At 42.9% G+C, this 11,737-nt stretch overlaps 3 protein-coding genes across 3 annotated transcripts in view; 1 reads left to right on the top strand and 2 right to left on the bottom strand.

Moving 5' to 3' along the window:
- The window catches only part of vsig10 (V-set and immunoglobulin domain containing 10), a gene marked incomplete at its 3' end in the record, with an annotated part of 13,394 nt that extends 11,414 nt beyond the window's left edge, over positions 1-1,980 (bottom strand). The window contains 2 exon segments of the mRNA XM_014011147.1: positions 1,196-1,489; positions 1,588-1,980. Coding sequence (XP_013866601.1) covers positions 1,196-1,489; positions 1,588-1,639 — 346 coding nt within the window.
- A 1,978-nt stretch (positions 1,981-3,958) lies between these two features.
- On the top strand, positions 3,959-5,446 carry pebp1 (phosphatidylethanolamine binding protein 1; the record flags this gene model as incomplete). The annotated part of the gene is given in 4 exon segments (XM_014011148.1): positions 3,959-4,240; positions 4,696-4,805; positions 4,885-4,985; positions 5,153-5,446. Coding segments are annotated over 4 exon segments (564 nt in total). The 3' UTR covers positions 5,371-5,446.
- A 2,327-nt stretch (positions 5,447-7,773) lies between these two features.
- The window catches only part of taok3a (TAO kinase 3a), a 74,289-nt gene continuing 70,325 nt past the window's right edge, over positions 7,774-11,737 (bottom strand). Inside the window, exon 21 of the mRNA XM_014011149.1 lies at positions 7,774-9,083. Within this exon, the coding sequence (XP_013866603.1) occupies positions 8,922-9,083 (162 nt within the window). The 3' untranslated portion in view covers positions 7,774-8,921. The remainder of the gene's footprint in view (positions 9,084-11,737) is intronic.

Raw genomic sequence — 11,737 nt, forward strand, 5'->3', positions numbered from 1 at the left:
TTTAGCTGATGTCTTGCTACTTCTAGCTGATGTCTTGCTACTTCTAGCTGATGTCATGCTACTTCTAGCTGATGTCATGCTACTTCTTGCTGATGTCATGCTACTTCTAGCTGATATGCTACTTTCAAATGATGTCATACCACTTTCAAATGATGTCATACTACTTTTAGCTGATGTCATACAACTTTAATCTGATGTCTTGCTACTTCTAGCTGATGTCATGCTACTTCTAGCTGATGTCATGCTACTTCTAGCTGATGTCATGCTACTTCTTGCTGATGTCATGCTACTTCTAGCTGATATGCTACTTTCAAATGATGTCATACCACTTTCAAATGATGTCATACTACTTTTAGCTGATGTCATACAACTTTAAACTGATGTCTTGCTACTTCTAGCTGATGTCATGCTACTTCTAGCTGATGTCATGCTACTTCTAGCTGATGTCATGCTACTTCTAGCTGATATGCTACTTTCAAATGATGTCAATACTTTTAGCTGATGTCATAATACTTTTAGCTGATGTCATACTACTTTAAACTGATGTCATGCTACTTCTAGCTGATATGCTACTTTCAAATGATGTCATACTACTTTTAGCTGATGTCATACTACATTTAGCTGATGTCATACTACATTTAGCTGATGTTGTACAACTTCAAACTGATGTTGTACAACTTTAAGCTGATGTCTTGCTACCTTTAGCTGATGTCATGCTACTTTAAGCTGATATCATGCTACTTTTAGCTGATGTTATTCTATTTTACAGTCATACTTTTAGCTAATGCTACTTTTAGCTGATGTTATGCTACGATCAGCTAATGCTATGCCACTTGTCATATTATTCTTTATTAGCAAGCATTTTGCTTCCTGCTTCTTATAGCATTTAGCTAGTGCATTGTGCATTTTAGGTAGAGTTGTGTTGCTTTTAGCTTTAACATCTAATTTTCAGCTTATTTGGCTGTCAAAATTCACAGAGTAAAAATTACATTTCTCAGGTTGTTTTTTTAATCAGCAGTTTTTGCAGACTGCTGAAGAATTTATGTTCATTGTCAAATTTCTGGTAAACCCTCTAATCAGTTAAATGACAAACTTTCTATCACCTGTACACCTGCTGTCACCAGACCGTTGGTTCGATTCTGGTACAGAAAGATTGCTTCTAACATCCCTCTGGACTCCCCCAGCATCCACTTACTGGTTAACTGAAGCAGCGCACGTGCCTTAAAGATGCTGCTGTCAGGTAGAGAGGTGCTGCACAGGTAGCTGCCCTCGTCCCCTGCCTTCACGCCATCGAACTGCAGACTCCCGTCTTGCAGCACCGCGAGACGTCCGTCAGGGTTCGTCGAACTGTCGCCGACCTTCTGTCCATTTTTCGTCCACGTCGTCGACCAAGGTGCCGCGCTGCCGCCGGTGAGACACGACAGCAGCACGACGTCTCCCGGTTCGGCTGACACGACAGTTTCGGTGGGGCTGTCGTCCGAAACTGAGGCTGAAACGTGGAGGGATAAAAACACGCGCGTTAATTAGCACGAGGGAGCTTTATTCAGACTCACCTGTGATTTGTTTTTTTTTTTTTAATAAACTCACCTGTGGCAAGTAAACAAAGCTGTAGAAACGCTACAGTTGCGGCTAAGTTCATGTTAACTTTCCAACATCGCCCTCCTCAGAAATAAACGAACAAAAGGTTTTCGGTTCAAACCTGTCGGACCGGTTCACCTGTGACAGGGAGCTCGTGCCTACGAGACACGCACGGACGCAGAGGACACCTGTGAAGCCGCTGTAAAGCCCGGCGAACAGAGCCCAGACAGAACCAGCAGAAGTGACCCGCTGGACATGTTGGACCACCTGTCTGCGTCTCTACAACAGATCTGGACCGAACTGCTCTGTTTACACGAGCATGCTGGACCGGAAATCAGGAATAAAACCACACCTTGGAGTTCACCTTCTTAAAGGTACAGTAACATACTTTTTTTTTCTTGATAGGCATCACTAATTTTCTTTATAAGACAAGAGTTCAATTATAAAACCTCATCAGAGCAGTATAATACCAATTTTACTGCTTTAAAATGACCCGTAATGTTTTCATTTTGAGACAGTGCTGCTTTTCTCATGTAGTTAATTCCTGGACACAGGCTGAACAACAGAAGGTCTGAGGATAGATAGAACCACAATATACATTTTTAATTTGACTAAAAGCAGGACGCAAGATAAATGCAAAGTTTGCCATAATTTATCATAGAACTTTAGCCCATCTCAAAACGTGGTTTGCATATCCATCTTATTATTGTCGTGTGCCTGAATATTTAACAATTTACAAAACTCCACAAAAGGCCTTTTTTGCTAAATGAGGGTGTCTGAAAATGTTGTGTGTCAACTCAACAAGTGGGGGTAAAGGAAGGACCAATAAAGAACACGAGATCAGTCAGATCGGTCCACCTCCTGGGTTCGGGTGTGTGCGGCCTCCATTAGTGGGTGGGTGCATGTCCTGGACCTGGGGGGTATAGAGTGTGTATCGGGGGTATGAGTGGAATGTGGCGTCCTTGTACGTCTTTGAGTGGGGGTGAGGATGAGGGTGGGATGGTGCGATTGTGTATGTTTGGGTATTTGTCAGGCTGCGGTCTGGACTGCCCCTACTGCTGGTTTATCTGGGGGCCCGCCGCTACTCGGCCCCCCGGTGGGGTGTGCGGCTGGCCGCCGGCGTCCTGGGGGTTCCCAGGGTCTGGGGGTGGGCGCTGGGGTGTGTGCCGGCCTGGCCTGGTGACTGCCTGTTGGGGCTCGGGGCCTCTGGGCCTGTCGGGCTTTGGCCTGGGGGTGGGGGTGCGCCCTGGGGGCCCAGACCTCTGTGCCCTTTCCTGGATCTGCTTTGGTATGGCGGGTGCCGGTGGGGCCCATGAGTTTGTCGCTGCTGGCCCCGGGGGCTGTGCGTGTGGTCGCTGGGGGGACTCACCCAGTTCTCTCCTATGGTCTGATCTAGGGGGTGGGTGGGCGGATCTTCCCGTGTGGGTGCCCCTTGGGTCTCTGCGCTCGGGATTCCTCTCGGGCCCTTGGGCTCTGGTCTTCCCTATGTCTGCCTCGTGTCTTGGGGGTTGGGTCTCAGTCCTCCACGGTCACTATTAAATATTCCATTGGAGAAATCTTGTATATACACGCATGTTCACAACTGCTCACAAACAGGTGTTCTGATCCGGGGGGTTCTGACAGGTCACTGAGTGTGTATATATGTCTGTGTGTATATACTGACAATATTTATGAATGTAGGCACGTATGTATGTATATCTTTATATATGTATGGGTATGTGTATATTTTTATATATGCCCTCCATGTATTTATCCATTTATTTTTCAGGTGAGCGGACAGATGTTGGGTGTATGGTCCTGTGTTTTGTTGGTGTATATTTAATATACTTCTAATCGCTATTTCAGTCTATCTTTCTTTCTAATTACTTCTCTCTCTATCTCTATTTTCTCTTCACAAAAAAATCATAATGGTGTGGAGAGGATGGCTATAAGGGGAGAATGGAGGCCATCCCCAAAAAAAATAAAAATAAAAATAAAAATAAAAAGAACACGAGATCAGATTGACATTTGTTTTAGCGAATCAAACTCCACGGTGTGATGTGCAACTCCGCCCTCTGGTGGTCGCACGTAGCTAGTGCGGTTTGTCCCCTTCAAATGTTCATGTTTTAATGGGAAATAACAGCTTCCTGCAATTTGCCAAAGCATCTCCAGTTTGTTTATATATTTATAAATGTATCTAATATATATGATAAATGTAATATTTTTTCCAAATTTAATGTTTCTTTTTTTCATATAAGATCGATAAAACTGTTTTATATTATTGTGGATAGTTTACTTAAAAATTAAAAAATGATAATTAAAAACAGTTTTTAACATATCTTATACAGCACAAATAAAAATGTCTTTTTAATTATTTTTAAGTGATTGTATTAAATTTCTTATATTTTTATTTTAGCTAGGAGTTTTGTCGAAGCGTGCGCCAACAGTTCCCAAAGTTTCAGACGGTACGCGAACGCAACACCAAAGTCAATAAAGAGCAACGGTCCAGTCTGTCCAGACTGAGCAGCGCCTGCGAACAGACAGAAGCATGGCCGTAGATCTGAGCCAGTGGTCCGGGCCTCTCGCCCTGCAGGAGGTTGAAGAACAGCCCGCGAAGCCTCTTACAGTTAAATACGAATCTCTGGAAATCGACGAGCTCGGCAAAGTGCTCACTCCAACACAGGTTAGGAGCTAGCTGAGTGGGGGTTAGCCAAACTATCGAGTAGCTGAATCAATGCTAACAAAATGCTAACACCCTTATCGTCGCTCTATTATTTTAATGGGCGTCTGTAATGGTTTGGTAACAATGAGTTAGGTTACATAATGCATTCAAGCATACCTCCGGCTGTTTAAGCTTTTTTTTTTTTTTTTAATCTGTGCAACCCTAGACGTAACAGCGCCCCCAAGCGGATGCTAGGTAGAAAAACGCTTAAGTCGAGGTTAGGATAATGCAAAAGCACCTAAATTTTTAATTCCTGTTGAACGTTTTACTAAAACGAAGTATGACAAACATTTGATATTATCATCTCTAACAACAGCTCTGACTTGAACTCCTTTTCAGAAAGTACAGAGTTCCAGATTTAAATAAAATAAGATAGCTGCTGGCAGAGAAGTGACCTCGATACCATTCCTCTGCAGGTGCAGAACCGACCTACCTGCGTCGAGTGGGAAGGATGTGACCCGAGTAAACTGTACACGCTGGCCTTGACCGATCCAGACGCCCCCAGCAGGAAAGACCCCAAGTTCAGGTGAGGGGAAACTTTTTTTCATCAAACCAGATGGAATGGATTGTGTGACGATGTTTCTGTTTTGTGTTATGTGCTGCAGGGAGTGGCATCACTTTCTGGTGGTCAACATGAAGGGGAATGATGTGTCGTCTGGCTGCGTCCTGTCGGACTATGTGGGCTCTGGTCCTCCCAAGGGAACAGGTACAGTGAGACCAGGACAAAGATTAAACAAAGTGCTAAACTAACCAGTAATTATATTTAACTTTTATTGAATTGGACATAATTAAAAGCTTCAGTGTTTTCTTCTTTAAAAATTAATGTCGTGGATACATATAGAACAGGTCTTGGTTAATTTCCTGCGCCCTCAGGTCTCCACAGGTACGTGTGGCTGGTGTACGAGCAGCCCGGCAGCCTGTCCTGCTCAGAGACCGTCCTCACCAACCGCTCCGGAGACGGCCGCGGCAAATTCAAGCTCCAGGCCTTCAGGAAGAAGTACGGCCTGGGAGCACCGGTGGCAGGAACCTGCTACCAGGCAGAGTGGGACAGTTACGTGCCCAAACTGTACGAGCAGCTGGCTGGAAAGTAAAGGGAAGGCACTCGACTGGAGATTATCCACATCCTGAAATCACCTTTCTTTACCTGCAATAAACCTGCAGAACTCAGCTTTTGTTGTTGGGTGTGTTCCATCATCTTAGATCCAGAATAGTTCACAATATCAGTATTAGTTTTGCAAACTTTAATTTATTGATTCATCGGTTCATAACCTGAGGTAGTATTTAGCAACAGTTTGCAATAAGATTAAGCAGAGAGAGAATAAATCCTCACAAACTTTAATGTTTCCTCCAACAGGTGACCTTTGTTTCATTATACGTTCAGAACATTTTGCTCCTGCAGTCTTTGTCTCTGAAGTCTGACCGTAACATCACAAGTGTGGTCATTTACAAACATTTGACTGGAAGAAGGTCACATTTAAAGTTGGGCAAAATCGTATCGTGCAATTAATAGTTAGAAAAACGAATCAATAATTTTCTGTCACTTGATTAATATGATCAATGCCACCAGGCAGACTTCCCCAGTCAGTTCGCTCAGTGCTCCTCTCCGCTTCAAATATGACGAACATTTAAAAAAATGGTTCTGTAATTTATATCTGGTTTTACTTGTTCTATCAACACAATTTAAACATTGATCTTGAAGTTTGTACTTTGGACACAATTTGGAGGAAATTTTTACAAACTTTTCATCTTCTGACCCACAAAATATTCATGGCAAAAACTTGTGAACTGGTCTTAGTACACAAACTAATAACCCTAAAAACAAAGGCTACACAAACATACTTTTTTATACTTTTTTTGTGTTTTTGTAATAATTATAGGGAAATGTTACATCACCAATTATTTTATTACACTTTAAATAGATTTCTGAAGTGCAGTGGTTCCCAAACTTTTCAGCTTTTGACCCACAAAATAACAGTAGCAGAGACCTGTGGCCCCCAACTATTTTTGGATGATAAACATTTGAATCAGGTCAACTAAACATGGGCATAGTAACAATATTTATTATTCTACATTTACACATTTTAGGCAACTAAGGCAAAAAATAATTAATTTAGAAAATCTTTTCTGGACCCCAACTTTGGTAACCACTGCACTAAGAGTGATGTAAAACGGTCATGTGACTAGGAAATGAGGCGTCCAGGGATTAATCATATCATTATCAGCTAAATACTACAGTTAATTGTGATTAATATTTTTACCAATATCACCCAAAGCTGGTCAAATTATGAACTGCACCAAATTATGTTTTCCTGATTTGTTCGTCTACTAAATTCGAGGGACCCCCTCATAAACCCCACGCTGTTTTATAAGATAATTTACTGTCATAAATGCCATGGGAATATATTATTTTATTTAGTTTATTCTGTTTGTTTTATTAGTTCATGGTTCCCCATGCATTTAAATAAAAAAAAAAAAAAACAAATTAGTGAAAATTTTTGAGAACCCCCAAGATACCTCTAGGGCAGTGGTTCCCAAAGTTGGGGTCAGGACCCACAGTGGGGTCCTGAATCATCAAGGTGGGGTCCTGAAAATATATTTGGAAATAATTACACAAAAAAATGACAAGAACAACATTTTTGCCTTTGTTGTCGGTGGCACGACGGCTCAGTGGTTAGCACCGACGCCTCACAGCAAGAAGGTCCTGGGTTCGATCCCCGGTTTGGACCTGGGGGTCTTTCTGTGCGGAGTTCGCATGTTCTCCTTGTGCTTGCGTGGGTTTTCTCCGGGTACTCCGGTTTCCCCCACAACACAAAAACATGTACAATAGGTTGCCTTCAGGCCCAGGCCGCCCTTGAAAAAGAGATCTGAGATCTCAATGGGATTTGCCTGGTAAAATAACGGTAAATAAATAAAATAAATAAATAAGTCGTAGCAAAACATAAGATTAGTGTACTTAAAATGGACAAAAATAGCGTAATAAATAATGTTACTATGCTCTTGTTTATTTGATGTGAAAATAATGTTTATCAACCAACAACAGCTGGGGGCACAGGTCTCTGCTGTTGGTATGTTGTGGGTCAAAAGCTGAAAAGTTTGGGAACCACTGCTCTAGGGAACCCTGGGGGTCCTGGGACCCCAGTTTGAGAACCTCTGTACTAAACTATCAATGCATAAACCAGGATGTACTCTTCTGATGCGTTAACATTTAATGCAGTGTTTGATTTCAGTTATTAAAGTCCCACAGGACTGAGATGATACTTAAATGTTGCCATTATTTATCTATTTTTAGTCACTTCGGCTGTTTTTATAAATAAACACGTTCCGATCACAAATTTAGCTTTTTTTTCTTTAAATGAAAGTCACCATAAAAATCCAAAACATTGTGCAGATTTCATTTCTTATTGCACGAATTATCCTTTTGGACCTGTCATGCGTACCTATCTACCAAAATATTTATTTGACAATCTGTTGTTGAGATAAATTCGAGGTAGACGTTTTGCGTGATGAGCACTTTATTTACAAATATAATTAAAAGCTCTGACAGATTCATGCTTCCTTTAGTCCTGGGGAAAAAAATAAAGTGCATGCAATAATAAAGCATCATACTGATCTGGTTTGTAAGAAAGTACACAGCTCGAGAGTTGTGTAAAGCAAAAACAAAACAAAAAAATTAAATTTGATAATGACTGGACCTCAAATACAATCTGAAAAGAAGAGAGGACAAAAAAATGTCTTTAAAAATTATTTCTGATTTGTGTGACAGTTAAAATACAATATGAAAATAAGTAAAAGCTCTCCATAAATCCATCTATACATGAAGTACAAGCCCCGCCCCCCGCCCTCCTCATGAAGCCCTTTGTGCCAGCTGGGAGTTCACATGTCGTACGGATAGTTATGTTTCACGTTTGCTGCCAGTGCAGTGAAATCACATCGATACGTGGAGTACCATGACTCAGCTACGCTTCGGTCGTCACAATCACCTGAAAGAACCACGTGTGGAATCTGTGCACCGAGAAGAACGTTGCGAAGTTCGTCTCTCGAAGTATCAAATTATTCAAAAAATTTGTCCTAAAAACGTCCTGGTGCAATAAATACCAAAAAGTGTTGAAAGGAGCAGCAAAGACCAACGGCTGCGGAAGGATTGGTTGTTTGATTTCAAGAGATTTCCTTTTTTTTTTTTGCACTGTTTAAGATTAAGAAAATAAAAGAAAAAAGATTGAAAAAAAAAAAAGAAATCACCTGCAAATGCATGGTTGCAGAGTGATTTCTCTGGTAGATCTACCCTCGTTTTTTTCCTCTCCTTCCTTTGACTTCCACTTTCAGTCACATCAAAAGTGTTATCGTTGCACAAGAAACAAGAAACACCGACTATGTTATCATTAATCTTACAAAAACTTGACAACTACAGACTTTTTTTTCTATTTTTGTCGTCTCGTGGTGCCACAAGAGGGGGAGGAAGTCTAGGTGGGTGTTGGGAGCTCTCAAACCTGCCACTGACCCCAGGCCGAGCGGCCCGGAGAACGCAGCGGAGCGTACTGTGAGGGTGAAGAACCCAACACCGTCGGGCCGGGTCGGCTCGAAGGAGAGGAGGGGCGCTCCGAGGAAGATGGTCGTCCGGGGACTCTCACCCCCCGCCCACTTCTCATCTGTAGTCGTCCTTGGGAAAGTCCAGGGTGCCCAGGTTGCTGAAGCCCAGGCGCATGCTCTCCATGTCGAAGGTGTCGATCTCCCGCTCCTGGCGCTCCAGCAGGTGTTTGATCCGGTCGGTTCGCTCCTTCTGAAGGGAACCCAGTTCCTCTTCAATCTGAGGAAGAGAGGACGTTATCTTTATTAGATGTGTTTACGTCTTTTTTTTTCTGCATTCTGTCTTAGGTTTGGCTTTTTTTTAACTTCCCAAAATCTAACACAGATTCATAAGAGTCATATAAGCTATAAACAAGATTTTTAAGAAACAAATAAAAGCATTCATCTTCTAACATACAAAACTCCATCTTATATCAAAGATCTTATTGTTCCATACTTTCCTAACAGAGCACTTCACTCTCAGACTGCAGGCTTACTTGTGGTTCCTAAAGTTTCTGAATGGGAGGCAGAGCTTTCAGTTATCAAGCTCCTCTCTTGTGGAACCAACTTCCAGTTTCTGTCAATGAAGCTGACACTCTGTCTACTTTTAAGATTAGACTGAAGACTTTCAATCCTATAGTTAGACTTAAGTTTCCTGAATTATTTTTCATTTCTGCTGCTGTAGACTTATGGTGCGTTCACACCGAACGCGATTTCAGCATCAGGAGCAGCAGATTTACATACAAAGTCTATGGTGGAGGCGCTTCAAGCAACGTCGGGAAGTTCTGCGGCGCCTCAAGCGTGATTAGAGCAGCGCGATTTGAACGATTTGAACGATCTGAGCGTTCGACGCGCTGAGGCGCAAATCACTGAAGTTAGAAAATCTGAACTTTTGCWGCTCGACGYGCMGCRTCAACCAATCAGAGAGACTCCACTGTGTGACGTAGCGACATATTTCCCGACGGGACAGTTTACTGAATGATGTCCACTAACCTGAAACAGACAGAGCGGAGCTCTTTAGCTGAAATGAGTGCCTGCAATCGTGTCCTGATCCGCAGCAATGCGTGACAGCGACTCATCAGACTGGAAAAATAGTCCTGAAAAGTGAGCTGTGAGCCTCTACTCTGAATTATCTGGTGAATTAATTATGAATTAATTATCTGATGAACGTGACATGCTCTTACTCTCTGTAAATAAAGCAAAGCCACTTCCTCGTCCGACATTAAACAGAGCCCGACAGAGGAGGGAGGGGCGGGGAGGCTCTGCCGTGCAGCGCTTCAAGAGCTGACCTGCGTCTGACCTCAAAGTGCACAAGCTTCAAACTTCAGCGTTGGCTGCGATTTTGAAGCTGAAATCGCGTTCGGTGTGAACGCAGCATTAGACTGCTGGAGCACAAACTGAGCACATTTCTTCACTCTGCTGTTGTCTTTAGTCTCTGTTCTCTACATCCATCCATCCATCCATTTTCTGTACACGCTTCTTCCTTTTCAGGGTCCATTATTTCTATCAACAACATTTTTTCTTTGGACCAGTTCTTCTGTGTTTGTCTCCATTTCTTTCCTGTCCTCAAACCCAGCCGGTCGAGGCAGAGCCGCCTGTCCTGAGCCTGGTTCTGGTTCTGGTTCTGCTGGAGCTTTCTTCCTGTTAAAGGGAGTTTTTCCTCTCCACTGTCACCACTGTGCTGCTCAGGATCACAGACTGTGATGAAGTAGTCTGATTCTTACCTTCCTACACAGTTCTGCTCACTTCTAGTTTCCCTCAGGCAGGAGCTGGTTTTTACCAGGTTAGTGGAGCTGTTTTTTACCAGGTTAGTGGAGCTGGTTTTTACCAGGTTAGTGACAAAGTGAAGATTTAACACAATGTGGCTGTTTTAGATTAATTGTTTTTTGTGTAGTGTTCTGAGACATTTGTTGTGACTTGGCAATATACTGTATAAATCAACTGAATTGAACTTTAGAATATTTCTCTGTGCAGTCGTTACCAATAATTGTTTAAGTGACATAAATATTAAAGACGGGTCAGCTTCAGTGGGACATTAAAGGCACTGGATCTATACAGAATTAATGTTTGTCTACAGGTGTATTATATTGTGTTCATTGCCAACTAAGACATCAAACCTAAAAGAGGTTCTCTGAACAAATGTTGCATAGCTATTAGGATAATGTTGATGTTTGTGAGCCAACAAAGCAGGTGGATACACTGCAGTCTTAAAACACGGTCACTGTCAGTGTGTTGTTGCAGAACTCTCGTCGGGTACCTTGCAGAGGTGTCCACTTTGTGTGCCCGTTTCAAATCCCCTCATGTCGTCAACAATGTGATTAACGATGTGATTAACGACGTTACGTCTGTAAAACCACCGCAGACTTTGTACTGAAGTTATAGGTTTTTTCAGCCGGACGCACACGTCGACGCGACACACACATCCACAGGTGCAGACAAACACACAACGTGGTGCAATACAGCAGTTTGTTCCACCACTGAGCGCGCACAGAAACCTCCAGACTCCGACAAAGAAACCCGAACCGGAGGACAATAGTCCCTCGGAACCATGACATCATCCTGATGCCGGTGTGCACACCCCGGTGCCGCCAGGAGATGGCAACAGACCTCCACGGCTCGCTGCAGAGAACCAGCAGAACTGGATCAGAGCAGCGTTTCAAAGGTCTCTTCCTTTGTTGTCGGAGTGTTGTCTACTAGACTGTAGCGATGACGTCGGTCAGTTTACTCTGCTGCTGGAACCTCATCAGGCTGCTTTAAAACGACAGTCCTCTCCATCAGGAGGGTCTTGTGTCCACACAGGAGGACATCAGGAGGGTCTTGTGTCCACACAGGAGGACATCAGGAGGGTCTTGTGTCCACACAGGAGGACATCAAGAGGGTCTTGTGTCCACACAG

The sequence above is a fragment of the Austrofundulus limnaeus genome, unplaced genomic scaffold, assembly GCF_001266775.1.
Source record: "Austrofundulus limnaeus strain Quisiro unplaced genomic scaffold, Austrofundulus_limnaeus-1.0 Scaffold77, whole genome shotgun sequence".
Classification (NCBI taxonomy): Eukaryota; Metazoa; Chordata; class Actinopteri; order Cyprinodontiformes; family Rivulidae; genus Austrofundulus; species Austrofundulus limnaeus.